This window comes from Manacus candei, unplaced genomic scaffold (assembly GCF_025592945.1).
Source record: "Manacus candei isolate 608988 ecotype Guabito, Panama unplaced genomic scaffold, ASM2559294v1 h1tg000050l, whole genome shotgun sequence".
NCBI classification, from domain to species: domain Eukaryota; kingdom Metazoa; phylum Chordata; class Aves; order Passeriformes; family Pipridae; genus Manacus; species Manacus candei.
The window spans coordinates 4,151,260-4,168,994 of record NW_026138098.1 but is presented as its reverse complement, the minus strand read 5'-3'; the positions used below and the strand labels follow the sequence as shown (position 1 = coordinate 4,168,994).

General features: G+C 42.8%; 1 protein-coding gene and 1 long non-coding RNA gene across 4 annotated transcripts in view; one reads left to right on the top strand and one right to left on the bottom strand.

The window, feature by feature from the left end:
• The window catches only part of LOC127477212 (uncharacterized), a 629,249-nt gene that overhangs the window by 14,907 nt on the left and 596,607 nt on the right, over positions 1-17,735 (bottom strand). The gene's annotated exons all lie outside the window — the stretch shown is intronic.
• Positions 1-17,735, top strand: part of CTBP2 (C-terminal binding protein 2) — a 137,912-nt gene that overhangs the window by 69,867 nt on the left and 50,310 nt on the right. For all 3 annotated transcript variants that reach the window (XM_051801068.1, XM_051801069.1, XM_051801070.1), the window contains exon 2: positions 9,524-9,683. In XM_051801068.1, the coding sequence (XP_051657028.1) occupies positions 9,626-9,683 (58 nt within the window). In that variant the 5' untranslated portion in view covers positions 9,524-9,625. The remainder of the gene's footprint in view (positions 1-9,523; positions 9,684-17,735) is intronic.

The following is a 17,735-nucleotide window of genomic DNA, read 5'->3' as shown; positions in this document are numbered from 1 at the left end:
GAGTTTTCCGCTTTGGATATTCCTTTACACAGAGCATCATCTACATTAAAAAAAAAAAGTATGTTAAGCAACATGAATAGCTTCAGGCTATTTTATTTCATGTTGCTGAATAAGTCAATGCAGATGAGGACTTTTTATGTAAGAGTGGCTTGTAAATATAAGCACTAAGATAAGGGCAAACTGTCACTCCAGAGATTTCCTGGAGACAGAAGAGTATCACTGCCTCTTCACTATTCCCTGTCAAGGCAGCGGTCCCAGAACAGGCTCTGTGAGATTTGACTGGGAAAAAAGGCTTGAGATGTCTGTGACATGATGAGAAACACGAGGAGTTTGTACTGTATGGGGGGGTTCAGTGTGCTGGAGGTGGGCTGAGTCTCCTGGTTTGCTGGACTGTGGTGCAGCTGGGGCATGAGGGGCTTCCCCTCTGCTCTTCAGGTGAGCACCTGAATGATGGAGTCTCCTGCCGGGCTTAAATTCCTCCTCAGGCCCTCAGCTGGGGCTGGTGTGATCTTTCCTGGGATGAGGAATTGGGCTAAGGCCACCCAGGTACCTCCCATGATACACAGCCATTGCCCTGCAGTAGTTTGGTCACTGTGGGACAGGGCCCAGGGAGAACATCCTTTGTCACTGCTCATCCCAGGAGCCGCTTGAGTGTTCATGTAAGATTTGATTCTCTGATCCTGATTATGGAAGAATTTAGGAATGATGAGTAGAATTCCAGGCTTGGAGACACTACATGTATGTCATGTAAGTCTGTAGGTGGGCTGTCCTGGCCAGAATGTGGGTGCCTTCAAGTTCTTGTCCCATCAAGCTGATGTGGCAGCACCTGGTTACAACTCAGAACACTGTATTCCCTGAGTATTCCACGACTTGGCTTGTAAGGATGCACTCATCTAGTTGCTTCTTTTATTATTTCTTTTAATTAGGAGCAGTACAGAACCAAGGACTCAAGAGAGTCTCAAAGACAAGTGGTCTTGGTTGTAGTGTTGGTCCTTCAGCTTGGGCACCCGAAGGAAAGCCTTGATACCCGGGGTGGTTTGGGTGGTCTTTGTATTGCTGCGCTTGCTGTTTTGAACTTTACGTTGAGGAGGAATTCAGGAGTAACTTGTGAGCACTGTGGAAGAGTATACTACATACAGTTGTTTAATAAATCCTGCAAGGCAGGAGTGCTGGGTGCTGCCAGCCCTGAAACCAGTGAGCTAAGTGGGATTGGGGGATCGGCGGCACAGAGTCATGGGAATGGGAGAAACACAAGGCTTCACAGGGACACGGGGGATGCGTGGAGGGGAGGGGGTGTGGAGGTTGGGAGGATGTGGCTCCTGGCCACATGAAGATTTTGGTATGTGGCTCGTACTCAGGAAGTTTGGCCACCCTGATTACAAACATACATATATTTGGAGATGTATAGCAAGATACCATCTCTTTCCTAATTTGATTTGCATTTAGATGGAGAAAGGAAAACCACTGAAGCAGGGGAGTGGGTGGCTTTGTGTGGTTTCCTGGCCAGCAGAAGCTGAAAACAGTTTAAAGTTCACATTTAGCAGTATTAGTAGGAACTAGAAGGAGATGTCTGAAGGTAAGTGGCCATGTCCTACCTCTTGGCACTGAGGAAGCTGGATTTGCCTTTGTTCAGCTCCGGAGATGGCTGAGCTCTCCCCTCTAGCTCCAGAGATAGGTAATGGTGCCATGGCACAATTTGCAGTTTTTCTCATTTAATCATTTTCAGAACTTAAAACATAAGGTACTATTTATGAGAGTAAAAAGGGTGAAGTCTGCTGTGTTAGAGTTGGGGGGTGAAAAGTGAACTGAACAAAACCAAACCTTGGAAGCAACAATAGCTGTGCACCAAAGGGTTTATTTAACCAGGACTTTTTTCATAGCTATTTCATCTTATTTTCCTCTTGTCCTTGCTCTTGCTTGCTCATCTATATACAGCATATGGAAAGGTTGCAAAGTGGCAATTACTAAATGAGAGTCGACAGAAACTACTCTGCAGCAGCTCCAGATGGGGTTAGTGATGCTGTTCCCAAGCTCTGTGCCGGGTGCTTCACTCCGCAGTATGAAATGCCCTCTAATGGACAAGTAACTGCATAACTCACCCAACAAACCGGCAAATACTCATTTTTTTTCAGGATTTCTAATCTGCTGTGCTGATTTTGGTAGAGGAGCAACTAATGGCTTGAGTAGAGAACAGCTTTTGGTTATCCAGACATGCAGATGATGCAGGTTCACCTCACTCTGCGTTAACCTTTGTGATTAGTGCACATGAAAAATGAGTAATTTAAGGAATTCTGGTAAAACGTGGAGTGGGATTTTATTTTCCAGTATGGCAGGGACTGCAAGCTTATTTATCTGTCATTTCCTGTTGTTTCATTTGAAAAGTTAAGGGTAGTTTTTCAGGCAGTTATGTGTATGGCAATATCAGTGTGCATGTTATCAGCATTGGATACTTAAAAAAAACAAGATAAGAGAGGCTGAAGGAGGCCCGTGATTAATTAGTAAATGGATTAGGCACTCTCAAAGCTAAGTGGATAATTTGGGTTCAGCTCCTGGTTATTGTTCTGCCCACCACCAGCCCCTGAAGGCTGTCGGTGCAGGGTGAGCAGAGCATCGACCTGCTTCATTTCTGATGCCAGAAAGAGAGATGACAGTTATTTTCTTTAAAGCAATTTTCTTGCTGCCTGTTTGGGTTGTTTGTTTGTATTTTAGCTTTAGGAATGAAAGGAGTGCCAGTTCTGGTATTTCCTAGTTCTACTTGAAAACTCACAGAGGATCTGTGGAGGGCTGATACTGCCTGACAGGGGACCCTGTCTGGATCTTCTTTTCTCAAAGTCAAGTGAAAATCACTAATGTTGGAAATTAAAATGGCTAAAAAAAGCTGAAAAGAAAAGAGGTATCACACTCCCTCCTTTTTTTTGTGCCATAGCTATTGTGGCTACTTAAATATTTTCATTTCAGTGTGTCTTCATAACATCTGTCTGGCTGCTGAGAACCTAATCTAGAGAGCAATTTGTAACCTGAAATATAATTCTTAATGGAACTTTTTTTAAAAATTCGCTTCCAAACAAAAACCTGTCTCATGCTTTATGCATCATTAAGGTAGAGAGGAAGGAAAATGCTGCACACCCATATGTCTTCTTTCCCTTCAAAGGGCACCTATACTTAATTGTGATTCTTCTTTTCCTGACTCAACAAGTAGCTTTGATGGAGTAGAACTGATGAGGGATCCGCGCCGTGACTTTCAAGGGCTGTAAGGAATGCAGGATCAGGCTCTCTGTGTCTTCTTTGAAGCCTCATTATTTTAGCACAGTCTGTATCTCGTTGCATAATGTTTTAAGATGTGGTCTGCATCATTATGTGCCGTGTTTAATTTAGCAGCAGATGTGCAGGCTCATATGCCGTTATGGTACATTTTGTTCACTCATAAGTTCCTCAAAATTGCTACCAGTTTTTCAGCACAAGACTTGTTCAGGGTGTTATTCTCTTTTTCTGTACAGTGAGGAGCAGAAGAGCTCTTTATGTGCCACCAGCAGGTGCTCACATGGGAGTGCTGGCTCTCCATGAACACATTTAACCTGCTGCCTCACTGCTCTCTCTGCACCCAGGGAGGGCACCTGCCCCAGCAGTTTTCAGGGGAAGGCACCAGGCAGGCAGTGAAGGGGCAAGGCTTTGGTTCTTAGGTTTCTGGGCAGAAAAAGAAGTGTGTCACCCAGACCAGTAACACTTATTGCTGCCCACAGCATCATCCAAGCATTCCCATGGAGAAACCTTAATGCAAAACATCACTGCACGCTCCGCGGCAGCAAAATAACTTGTAAAAGCATTAAAGCTAGTTAATAATGGTTTTGCAGCTAGAGTCCTACCCTCACCGTTTTGAGGGTGCTGAGGGTCCTGGAGGAGGGATAAAGGCTGCTGGGAGACTGCTGTGGTTTAATGCCAGCTGGCACATCAGTCCCATGCAGTCACTCACTCCCTCCCTCCTGTGGGATGGGAGAGAGAATCGGAAGGGTGAGAGTGAGAAAACTCGTGGGTTGAGGTAAAGACAATTCAGTAGGTAAAGCAAAAAGTCTGCATGCAAGTAAAGCAAAATAAGGAATTCATTCCTGACTTGCCGTGGGCAGGCAGGAGTTCAGCCATCCCCAGGAAAGCAGGGCTGTGTCATGCATAGCAGTGACTTTGGAAGACAAGCACCATCACTCCAAATATCCTTTCTCTTCCTCCAGCTCCACATGCTCAGCATGACACCATATGCTCTGGGATATCCCTGGGGTCAGCTGGGGTCATCTGTCCTAGCTGTGTCCCTTTCCAGCTCCTTGTGTTTCCTTGCTGGTGGGGCAGTATGAGAAGCAGAGAAATACTTGACTCTGTGTGCTCAGCAATAACAAAAACATCCCTGGATTATCAACCCTGTTTCCAGCATAAGCCCAAACCACTGCCCCACACCAGCTACCCTGAAGAAAATTAACTCTATTGAGCCACACCCAGCACGGTGCCTGGCACCAAGATGTGATTTACAGGCAAGGTAGTTCTCCCAGAAATTGGGAAAAAACCTTTTTTTTTCCCCCCCTAGCATCCTATTTCCCGTGGAATGGCTGAGCATGTTTAATGGAGCGGGAGAAGTCTAAACCCTGGCCACACAGGAACTGTGTGATTCCTCTTCCCAAGTCTGGAGGTTTACATCCTTCAGGCATTATTAAAAAAAAAAACCAAAAAAACAAACAAACAAAACCAAACAAAAACAACCAAATGAAAACAAACAAACCAAAACACTAAAAACAAACGAACACAATTTTATTCTGAGGTAATAAAATCTGTGTTTGTTTTATTAATTATTAAATTATTAAACATTTATCTGTGTAAATCTCTAATCCATTTTTGGTTTGTGCTGGACTGTTTGGCTTAATCGTGTCTTGATACTGTGAGCTTCCCATGTTGTTTGATTGTTCTTTAAAAGAAGACATCCAAAAAAACATCTCCAAAAGGTTTGTGTTGTCTGTCTCTTCCCTTCCATGTGCTCCCCTCCTCCCCTACGGTCGTGCCAGGGCTTTAGAGAGCATCACACTTAAGGATGTGCCGGCGGCGCAGGGAGGAAGGATGACAGAGTGTTCCCAGAGTGTTCCTCCTGCATTGTGCCGTCTCCTTTGTCCGCTTCCCTCCCCTGTCATTATCTCTGTGTGTCTCCTGCTTGCTTTTTTCTCTGCCTTTCCTTTCTTATGCCTAAGTCTGCTTCCCAGCCCCTCCTGCCCTCCCCACGGTGTCTGAAACGATCAGCAGTGGCCCGCTAGCTCAGGGTAGTTAACACCCAGGGATGCTAATGCAGGGCTGGAACAGTTCACAGCTCTCAGGGCTGTTCTTGCATTGAAATCTCAGTTCAGGTGTGACTGAGCTTTGGAAAACTGGACCTTAACACAGAGGAGGATGCAGGGAGAGCTGCCCATGGCATCAGCAGATACCGACTTCCACAGTTCCACTCGGGCATCCTGCTCTGCTTCCAGCTGAGAGGACTGATATCCAACAGTAATCATGTGTATGAAACCTTCTCCAGAAACCTCTCCCAAGAGCCTAGGAAATGTCCGACAGTACCATCAGAACATTTGGACTGGATTTGTTGAAGTAAGGAGTTGTACATGTGATGTGAGGAAGGATGGTAATTTTCTGTTGCTGTTTGGGAATGGGAACTTTTGCAGTTCATGGAGCTGGGAGTTTTCTGTAGTACTGAATCTCCGTTTTCTTGAGACCATATTTCATAGAGGATAGAAAATGTAGACAGAAATTGCGAGAAACAGATTTCTGGCTCCACTAAGGGTCTGGGAGTCTGTGAATTCTTGTTTTAATTCATAAAATCATAGAATGGTTTGGGTTGGAAGGGACCTTAAAGCTCATCCTGTTCCAACCCCCTGCCATGGGCAGGGACACCTCCCACTAGCCCAGGTTGCTCCAAGCTCTGTCCAACCTGGCCTTGGACACTTCCAGGGATGGGGCAGCCACAGCTTCTCTGGGCAACCTGTGCTCAACTTGTGTTCAAATTTTGTCTAACAGTGTGTCTTATTTTGGAAAATCAACTTTATTTCTTTCCATTTTCCATGAAAAGGGGGAAAATCAGCCCTAACACAGCTCTCATTTTCTGGCTCATGGACTATGGTATTTAACGGGCAGTATTCACAAGCTGTTTAATTGTGTTACATCAGGATTGCTTTCCTCCTAAAACACTGTATTTAAGTACATTCCTTCTTTAAATAAATAAATAACTGCTGGGCTATCATCGTGTCCGAGGGTTTTCAAGAAAATTTACATTTTGAAAGACACTGTTGGAGGCTAACACGGTCATGCAATTACTGTATGTAAATCACTTTTTTCCTAATCTTGCTGAAGATGAAGTACAATTTTTGTGCGTGTGCCTCTCCCTCTCAAATTTCCTTAGACGATGAGCTTTTCTTGTCTTTTAATTGCTGACCATGATTTTTCTTCTGCCTAGCCCTGATTGTATTTATTTTATTGTGGGGGATATTTAGCCCTCTGATTGTTTGGAGATTAGGTTGGCTGTAGAAATCATTGAGGACAGATTGAAGTTGGGGACGCAACTAATTGCGTCCCCCGTCCCACAAGTGGAAGAACTGCTTTCTTAATTACAGCCTCACGAGGAGGCAGGAGAATATCTGCTTGTTTCTGTGCCCCTCACATCTGGTTTTCTCCATTTTATCCATCCCTGCCAAATCCTGCTCAGCAGCTCCTGCCACATTTTTAATAAGTCTTCCGAGTTGGGCTTTTATTGCTGGTTGATGTCATGGACACCTGTCAGACAAAGATGGAGCAGTTAACATCATTAGGAAGCAGTTCATTCATGGCCATTACATTAAGCTGTGTGGGACTCTAATATGGCCAGTAATTTCTCTGATTGTTATTAGTTTCTTTTGTGGGAAGTTTTCCTCCAGGGAGTAATGCAGGGAATTGAGATGGCAGGGGAAAAAAAAAACTTTAATGGATGCATTCGTCCATCAGAAAATGCACTCTGTCAAAATTATATACACTTTGCATATTGATTTCATTTGGAGAAATAAAGGGTACAACAGTTGCAGCCCCAACATAATGGACCAACTGAGTGTTTTCAGAACACAATGATAACTTTTTCTCTACTGGCATGACTTTTTTATAACCTGGTATTTCTTTCTGGAAGTGGAGTGGGATGTAATAGAGGTAAAAATTCATGGCTGTACTTGTAAATGTTGATGGTGGAAATGCCATTAGCTACTCAGGCTTTAGCTGCACTAACAGCTTAATTTTTGTTGTATGAAATATTTTGACTGTACCAAGCTTCTGCCTCTGGAATGGAAGTTTTCTGCTTCTTTTAGAATGTTGCATTAATTTTTAATATGAGTGGGAATCGTGCTCTTTAGCATCCCTATGTTTAAAAAAAAAAAAATCAATTAATTATTACCATAAATCTCAGCGATTAAGCTGCAGTGGCGCTGCTGGGAAATTGGCCATTAACTACCAGGAAATCGCCGATCTTCCCTTAGTCGGAATTCAGCTGTACCAACACAAGGCCTTTCCTTTTATAAATTGACTATCAACGTGATGCATAATTGATAACCATTTATAATAATAACAATAATCTCCACGAAGTTGTCATCTTGGTGCGCGGCGGCTTTGTTAGAGCGTTTACCCCCTCACGGGCTCAGCCTGTTGCGTTGGTTTAACTGTGTTTTTCTGGGAAGTTAATGGTGTGCTTTTGGGAGAGCCGTGTGCTGGCGCAGAAGAATAAAATGCAAAGTAGAAATGCCTGACCTGCAGGACCCGAAACGTTGAAGCGAAGGGGAAGCAAAAATCGAGGTTGCAGATATTGCCCAAGGTCAACTTTTGGACTTCAGCCTGGATTCTCCTGGTGCAGTGTCTTCTCTTGTGTCCTGTATTTCGTGAACCCGGCGTTTTTTAGTTTTCTTGAGAATTTGGTTTGCAAACAGTGCATTCACCTACCAGGGAGAAGCTATTTGTGGGTCATTTTGAACGAGTGGTTCAGTTTGAAGTTTGTGGTTACTGCTGGCTTTTCAGAATTTATTTCATTTTTTTAACCGTTTCAGTACTAAGTAGGCAGAGAGGTTGAGACTTTTCAGGCGATACAGATGGCCACTCAGGAGATGATTTTTTGCTGTGCTTGTGCTCATGCCTGCCTTCCTCTTCTCCTCCCCTCCTCTGAAAATGTTCTGGTGTTTTCTTTTGCTTCTAGAAGTCATGGATTTATGCTAATTCTGCTCTTTTGGTGCCTTTCAGTGGGTGGTGGATGGATGGTGAGGGGCAGAGGCCTCTTTCTTGAGCAGGGTCCCTTCCCTGGAAAGGTTAGTAGCTTTTATCAGGGTCATCTGCCTTCACCTTAAAGTGTAAAAGAGGATATTGAATCAGTGGTAGCATAAAATATTAGTGCGTGTAGTGTTGAATTGTTTCAATTCAGTTGTCAGCATGAGGTCTTTTCCTCTGTGGCTTGATTCACAAATGCTGTTGTGGAACTTGCTTTGAAAAACTCATTCCTGGGTTTTACATCAAAAGCTCAAACCTGAGTTTTACAAAAAGGCCTTTGGGTAGAAGTGCCACAGCAGCATGTTCAGGGGCTGCAGCCTGAGCTCGGGTTGAAGCATTCAGGGATTAAACAAAGCTCTGGCTCTCTGTAGGAGGAAAAAGCATCAGACCTGAGAAGGATCCATTTGGGGTCTTCCTCTGTGCCACCAAAAGGCAGAAAACCTTCAGTTGTTGTCCCGTTGGAGAACATTTCCTGTAAATCAGCCACACATGTGGCTTTTATGGATTGCTTTGTCTCACTGGCATTTAAAATTGTGTTTGCTAGAAATGGCCTCTCTGGCACCCAAAGTTTAATGTTGGCCCTTCAAACATGAGGGCAAGGACAGGCTATGGTGACAGCTGGAATATATATCAGGGTCTTGTTGCAAATACAAGGTCCATTGATGACTTTTACAGGGCAAGGCTTAAATAAGACATGAAAGTAGTTTGTGTGTGAAAGTACTGGCAGAGCAAAAGCTACTTCCCCTTTTTTATATGCTCTCGAAGAATCTTTCAGCATCTGTGAGCCTACAAAACAACTTAATGGTTTGTATCTGCTAGGAATAGATTTTTAAGACAGAAATAAAACTGGGAAGCCCATGCAGTGCTTTGGCAGTTCTCATGTACAAGGCTGGTTTTTCTGATCGCAGGGAAGATAAAGAGGCCATAAGTTTGATTTGTGGCGTGAGAAGTGTGACCAGAGGGATGCTAGGGCTGGAAGCACTGAACTCACAGGTGACCTTTCAGAACCTGCTCTGCTGTTGGGCACAGGCAGATCTCACTGGTGTGCTGGAAATCACAGAGTGGTTTGGGTTGGAAGGGACCTTAAAGCTCATCTCGCTCCAACCCTCTGCCATGGGCAGGGACACCTTCCACTAGACCAGGTTGCTCCAAGCCCTGTCCAACCTGGCCTTGGACACTTCCAGGGACAGGGAGCCCACAAGTCCTAATGACTCCTTTCCTTTCCCTGCAGGACCCACAGTGGCGGTATGCACGCCGACTCCTGTGAGTTTTCCTAAGTTCCTGGGGGACTGCTTTGCTTTTTGAATCAGAAAGTTGCAAAATACCGTCAAGAATGGCACTTGTGGATAAACACAAAGTCAAGCGACAGCGGCTGGACAGAATTTGTGAAGGTAAGAGTGTACTCTCATTTTCCTGTGGAAGTTGAGAGATGATTAGGGTAGAATATCTATTTTTTTCCTTGGGTTTTTTTAAAGCACTTAAACATAAAGAGATCCAAGAGGACTAGATCCCCCTGTCTTCTCAAAATACATTCATACTGTCTGGTTACTCACTTGGAAGTCATGTGTAGCCCTGTGAACAGGATTTTTGTTTAATTTCCAGGTCTTCTCCTTTTATCCTATTTTCTATGGAAATTATCTGGTCAGTCCCAATTTGAAACATAGCTTAAATTTCTACTGTATTTAGAAAAGTGTTGTGGTCTATTAAATAGGCTTTCTGGTGGTCTCCTCTGGCTGGAGGAAAATCTGGGACTCACAGACTGGTGCCATAACTCTTCCTTCCCTTCCTAATCCGAGCGGTGCCAGTTGCAGTGTCCAAGACAAGTGTCACTCAAGGGGTATGAAAGTAGACTGTCTCCTGTAATATTGACTATCAGCGTATAAGAAATAAATGGAAAATTTAAGAGATGTTGTTTTAATGATTTGGGGCACATTGTTGGAACAGCTTCTCTTTCGCTGGTGTGTGGTGATCAGGCAGCTTTGCTGGAATTCTTTTTTGACAGTGTGTCACAGTGTCACAGGACAGGTGGCTTTTACTTTCTGTTTCAATTTTCCAGCAGAAGAAGTGTTTAGGAAACATTTTCTATTGCAGCTCACATAGTGTAAGTTACTTATGACAGAAATGAAGTGATGGCAAACAAGCTCTGACTTTTTGGTGCACACTCTAATAATTCTCCAACACTAGTGCCAGTTTTGCCATCAGCAATAAAAGCAGAGCAGAGTGTTATTTTAGGAAGAATATCTTATGTCTCTTTAGGAGTTCCAGTGTTCATCTGCTCTTAAGGAGATGGCTAGTGGCCTGCAGGGTAACAGTGTGCAGTGTTACTTGAATGCCAACGAGGTGAAATGGGATTTGCTGGTGGATGAAAGCAGAGAGCTCACAGGGGAGTTGTGCTGTGTCTGTTTGAGCAAAACATGTGGGGCTTTGCGGAGTTTCCAGTCAGTGTGAAACCCTGATCAGCAGGACAAGATGGGGTTTACCTTGATTTTTCTGTTATATATTGTTTAGTCTCCATTGCTGCTGCTTTAACTTGTCGTAAGTTACTTATCTCTGTTAATTTTTCTCTGTTAATTCTGGAGAGGGGGAGACAAAGCAGAGGAGATGAGTTAGAAGGGAGTATCCAGGGTATGCTGCCATGTGGAGCTGCCTGTTTCTCCTACTGAATGTCATAAACACTCAGGTGTAGCACACTGTCTCATCTTCAAAACTTACTTTGAACTTGACTTAAAAGAGTTCTATCAGCTGAGCCTGGATTTTCAAAAGCTGCCTTCCCGGTTTGATGTTTACCATCAGATCTAGTTGCTGAGTGTACAAGAAATTCAAAAGGATCGTACGACAGACCTGCTAACGGAGCTTTAGATGTGATTGAAGTTTAGATTATTTTTCTCTGATATATGAGCTTTTTTCTTCTTTCCCAGTCGAAAGATATTCTTTTCTAATCTGTAAATGTGCAGAAGACATAACTTTTTAAAGTATACTTTGTCGTTTGCTACTGGGTTTGTAATTTGCTGGAAATGTTGGGAGTCACCGTTGCAAGACGCTGTTGTGTTGTATTTGGAAGCAACAGATAAGGACTGATTGTGAGCAGCATTGTAAAAATTACCTTGAAAAATGCTAAAAGCTTAGGATTTGCCAAAATAACTAGACTTGGAGGACAGCTGAATACTGGCCTCTCTGATGGCTATTTTTTATGATAGGCTTCTAATCTTGGTTTATAGCATAGAAAAGCGCTGAAAGGGGGCAATTCCAGCTGCACACTTTGAAAAAAAAATGACCATTTCTCTTGTGTTTGTCTTGAAAGGATATGGAATAATAGTGAAAGATAATGAGAAATTTTGGAACTACTTCAGCAGACTCAGGAGAGGAGTCTTTGCTAACAGAATTGTGTTCAGTGAGAGGAATCTCTGCTGTTCCATCAAGCTGATGGCAATGTGGTCCAAAAAAGTTGCTTTTAATGATTTCCTGTTCTGTGGAAGCACTTAAGGAGCTTTTCCCTTTAAAAAGTGAATGGGATACAAAGCTGCATTTACCTGATGAAAGGCTAGATGTATGGTAGTACACAGGTGGATTCCTGTTCTTTTCCTGAAGGTTCATATACAATCCCTTTTACTATTCCCAACATAAACCGTGCAGAGTTTGCTAGAAATGGGCTTTACTCCATGAAGCAGGATGGTGGCAGGTCTGGAGGTGGAATACCCTCGGGCTACATGTTGTAATCACTACCCAAACTGCCAGAGGGATTCTCCTTCCTAGGGGCTCACTAAAACCATAACGTGTTGAGGGAAATGCCTTACAAACCATCGTGGTATTAAAAGAGTATATTAAGAAGTTGCAGTGTTTGTATTACTCTGTTAAACGTGGAAATATAATCCAAGCCATACAAGGAGGTGGTATTGTTTAAAAAGCCAGTTCACAGCCTTTACAGGCAGGTTTATGAGTCTTCCAGAGAGAGGAGCTGTGCAGTCTCATTGCATTACTCAGCTTGACCAGCTCCTCTGGGTTTTTTTGATGCATAATTATGTCATCTTTGTATGACAGCATTACTTTTTGCTCTGAGCAGGCTGTTTTCAAGAGGTGAGCTTTTTGCACCAGATAACAATTTTGACCTACAGACAGATATGGATGGGATAAAGGTCCAGACTTGAGGGGATAAAGGAATTTTAGGGCAACGGCCTGCAGCAAAGACATTTGGAGTAGCATGTTAACAATTAGGCGGGTTGGTGGTGCCCTCTGAATGAAGAGAAGTTGGAGTATGCTCACAGTGGTCTTGGCTTGCCCGATTCTCTCTCTTCTGGTTGTCCCAGAGACTTTGGGTGCCTGGTCTGTAATTGGTTCCATGTGAGTGGAAAGATGGACCCAATGAATAGCTGGGGCTTTTGCAAATAATATATGCAGAGTGGTTTACATAATCCCTGTTTGTGGAATTGTGTCTTATTCCATAGTGGGTCAAAATATGCTTTAGAGGTGGAGCCGCTGGTGCTGTGTGGAGTCAGACGTGTCCAGCAGCCCCTCGTTTGGATCCTGTTCCCATTAGTTTGTGATTTTGCCACATTTTAAATTTGTATGAGCCGAAATTTTCCATTCCATGATGAGTTTTTTACCTCGGGGTGAATGAAAACAAAAAAGAGTTCCAGCAAAAATTGTGGAGCTGTGTCAGAGTGAGAGATGGAGAGGGAGAGATGTTGACTTTGCTGTGTTTGAAACAAAGCTGAGCCACAGTCCTGCTCAATGTGGAGCTGCCAGACCCGCCTGCTCTAGTTGGGATAAAAAGGGACTGAATTTTACAGCCCCAAGTTGCTGTGTGTCAGGAGCGTTCCTGAATTCGGTGCAATTTCACAGCCTTTGAAAAAAATGGCAGCAAAACCCCTCAAGGTTGAAGCTCACCTGCCTTTGATTTAGGAAACAACAACAGAGAGATTAGATGTAATGTTTTCTGTGCTACCTTTGACAGAACAAGGTGTCTGACAATGCCCCCAAGAAACCCCAAACTCAGAAGACTATGATGGCATTCCTGGTGCATCCATCACTCCCATGAGATTCCGTGCTCACATAAGGCATTCCCATGCAGGGAAATAACTGGAAGTATCACTTCTGCTGCCCAGCCTGCTGCTTGCTCAGCTGATCTTTATCCTATGCTTCTGTCAATATAGTGAAACAAATATTAAATAGTATCAGGAGCTAGACAGGGAGTGAGGAGCAGCCCTTCTGCAGTTGCTGGCTGTGTCTTCGGGAATGGTCAGGGGAGAAGGTGCTGTGGTAGTGTGTCATTTCCTCATGAAATGTAGAAACTTAACGGGGACAAGGCAGCAGTGGTGGTACATCCAGGATACAGTGTGTTGTCTGTGAGTAAAACACGGGTTTTCCCAACAGACTGAATTTCTCTCTGATGATCCCAAGTGCTGCCTCTGGTCCGTACCACTGCTGTCTTCAACACCAGTGCCATGGAATTTTAATGTCTGGGTTTATAGGTTATAGTTTGAACTAACATTTATGAGTCAGTTAAGCTTTCAACACATGCCCCAAAACTGGCAGCCTTGAGATGAGCAAGAAGCAAAGTGAAAAAATAATTGCAAGGCCAAGCGAGCCCAGACATTTTCTGACAGTTTTTGCTCCAGGATTTGTCATTATCCAGTGGGAAATCATGTTCTTAACACATCAATTTATGCCACCAAAGTTGTCTGTACTTTGCAAAACAGAACTGTTTGCAGGGGCAAACAAGCCATTCATATGCTTTGTTTTCTTTCATGTCCTTTGATATGTTTGATGGCCAATAAATGCCAGCACAGCCACATAATACTTTTCAGTGCCTCATGCATGTGTCTCTCTGCTTTTCGACTTACAGACTCACATTCTCAGTGGCACCCCTGTGTCCTCTTAGGATGAGGCTTCTCTGGTGCTACCAGTAATTCATACTTCCTGTAGGAATTCCTCATGTATTTACCTTCCAGTCACTGAAGTATCTGAGGGTGGCCTTGACTCTCCACACACCCTTGTTGCTCAGTGGGTGTGGGATCCTGCTGTGGTTACTGAAGCCTCTTGGATGAGTCTGTCTTGCAAACCTTGGTGGGAAGGGGTCTGTGAAAGGAGAGGATAAAGCTCAAGCTGCACCAGGGGAGGTTCAGGTTGGTCATCAGGAAGAATTTCTTCCTGGAAAGGGTGGTCAGGCATTGGAAGGGGCTGTCCAGGGAGATATGGAGCCCCCATCCCTGGAGGTTTCCAAGAAACACACTCAGTGCTCTGGCCTGGTTCACAAGGTGGTGATTGGTCAAAGATTGGACTCAGTGATCTCACAGGTCTTTTCTACCCTGAATGATTCTGTGATTCTGTGAAATGGAGGAGGGAGTTTGGGGTAGGAATAGATGGTTTCAACATCAACAAAATTATCTCTGCCATGGCTGCAAGAGGCTGGTTGAGTCATTTCAAGGGTGGACAGAAATTCTGTATTCCACGTTTCCACCTGTGATGGAAGTCACTGAAAACCATATCCAGTAATATTTAAATAAATATACTGTGTAATGGTAGATACTGTGGTAAATACAAACCAGGGGTGCTTTTTACCTGGTGTTCATTTCAGTCTCTTGGCCATAGAGGTAGACTTAATAATCACACTGTCAATTATTGCTTGTGGTGCACTTTCATATCCTTAAAAAAAACCCAAACCAACCCTCAATAAAAGTGCCCCTGAAGATTTGTAATGGTTTTAGCTTTTCAGCAGTATTTGAACAGTGTGTCCTTGAGGTCTGGGCTCACACACCACTAACAGCAGACTATGGAATAGATTTTCATTCAAAAATCACAGTCCATTCCTGCTAAAAAATAGAGGAACTTGCTTCTGGAAGCAGATGGGAAAATGTACTTTAAAACTACAACTCTGGAAAGCGTCTGCCTACAATTCTTCCTCCTTTGTATAACATAACAGTGGCCAAAATGAGTACATTTGATATTTGGGTGGAGGAATTTTCTTCCATTCTTGCAAATTTGCACACCAAGTAGCATCTGATAACACTTATTTTTACTGCTTAGAAATAGAATCTTATTATCTCAGGAAATCCTTATCACCACTATGCATTTGATGAGAAACAATGAGTTAAAGATGATATCAAGCATGGAAGAAACTGCATGTCCTGAGTAAAAGTGACTTATTTAGAATAAATATAGACCTTTTTTTATCTAGTGGATTTGGGTTTCTTTGTTCCATGAATATAAAACAAAGTAGAAGGATTCCCCCCCACACAATAAAGCTTTTTATCCTTTTTATTTTTTTTTTTAAGTTTCTACCTCAAAGCACAGAAACTATCAGGCTTTTAAGGAAGGGTTGCTTAACACATTTTGCCTAGAGAAAAGGCAGTGTTGGCTTGTCAGATCCTCTGCTGTTGCCTCTGTACTGCTTTATGCAAACTGAAGATCTCTCTGGCTGCTCCGATGTTTTTACTTTCCCGAGAGTCCAAACGAAGTTCTTTTGCTTTTGTGGTAGTTTCCAAAAATCACTTCAAATTCATACAAAAGCTGGGTTACACCTTTTTTTACCAATGAAGAGTAATGCTCTTAATTACCCTTTCACTGATAGAGGCATGGCAGGTTTGGGGATTACTTGTCATTAATAGGTTTTGTTAAAATTTTAAGATATTTAAAAAAAAAAATTGGACATAATCCTATGGGTGAAGAAAGTTTAGGCAACCCTAGTGGGTTTACAGACATTATTCAAACTTACTGACCTTATTCCACTCTTTTTAACTGTTTTACTGTGCTGAATCAAGAACTCTCTGTATTTGTAAGTGGATTTTTTTCTGCTTTGTGACTCAGATACTTTGTGGCTCTTACCTACAGATGTGCTGTTGTGCTCACAAGGTGGATACACAGGCTGCTCCAGCAGTCTTTCAGTCCTGGGTAGATCTTTTTCCTGTACATTCACTCCTATGCAGCCTTTCTCCTGTGACATTCCATGGGGAAATGTACATGACAAGATGTAGGACTTGAGCCAGATACGAAGCCAGCCTGACAAAGTCCCCCAGGCATCTGGGAAAGAGTAAGACACATTTAGATAAGGTTACAGGCAAAAATTCCATTAATTTGGTTTGCAACTTTTTGTAATAGAGAGGCTCAAGCTATTGCAAGAAGGAGAGCTCCCCTTTCCCTGGCCTTGAGTGCTGTATGCACCAAAATAGGAACAAATACTTCTGTTGTGTTCTCCTTGTGTTTAAACCCACATTTATGGTGACTTAATATGTGTCTCTTAATTCTGCTTTGTATTTTTCCATTTCCCCCAACCCCCAGACAAGGTTCCATGTAACATGCTTTATAACTTGGTGTCATTTATTAAGAAACAATTACAGCTGATGACTTCAATACCATCAACTTAATTTCCATCCTTACCACATTTCCCATTTAAATTAACTGGTTTAGGGATTAACATGTTGTCATCGGATCTGGTGCTTTTTTTTTTTCCTCCTTACTTTAAATCCTCCCCTGCATTTAAAGATTACTCAGAAAAGTGATAATATTCCCAGAATATGCAACGAGGAGCCTCGTGAAGGGGTTGTTGGAGCAGCGGCCTCAGGGCAGCCCTGCTCTGGAGTGTGGGAGCACTGCAGAAGCTGCCTCCAACATCCAGGGGGTAGAAGTTGGCTGCTTCCAAATATGTAATGAGAAATGATCAGTCCTTGGGGACAGATGAGAACAGGATGGATTTTCCTTCAAAATACCAGAAAAAAACCCCCTTGTATTTAACTCCTAAGTTACACTCTTGCAGGGAGTGGTGGTGTTTGGATCTCGACCAGTCTTTAGATTTTATTCTGATTCTACTGAATATTTACTAGTAAATATTTTGACAGGAGGAGGACATCTGGCTATACTATAATAAAGCTGCAGGGAAATACATTACACAACTTTTCTTTTTTATTTTTTGCTCTCCACAAACAGATGTAATGGATCCAAGTGCCAAAACAGTGAAGGTTTTCATTATGGCTTTTCTATCTGAGAGCTTTCTTCAAAGAGCAAGTTTTGAGTTGGTTTTGCATTTCTTAAAGTTAAAGAACATTGATCATTTCTTAGTGACACTTTTATATAGCCCATTAGCTTCACACTATTAATTTGTTTTGTCCTTTTTTTTTTTTAGATTGCCGTTTTAATTTTTATTTAAAACATAACACTCTCTGCTGCCATCTAGCACCTCAAAACTTGGTAATAAACAGCTTCAGTTCATAAAAAAGCCTCTAATTGTAGATTTACATGGGTTTTTGAGAGAAAAGAGTATTGCTGCCTGCTGATGGTAACAGGTATTTGATTGAATCGGGGTCATCCTCACTGGGAGCAGCCATCCCCCTTAACCATCCCCACAGATGGCGAGGGAACACAGTAGGACATCTCACATTTGAAGATTTGATCATTGCAATACAATAATACAAAAGACCAGTCTTTTAAAAAAGAAAGGTATAAATGGTTTT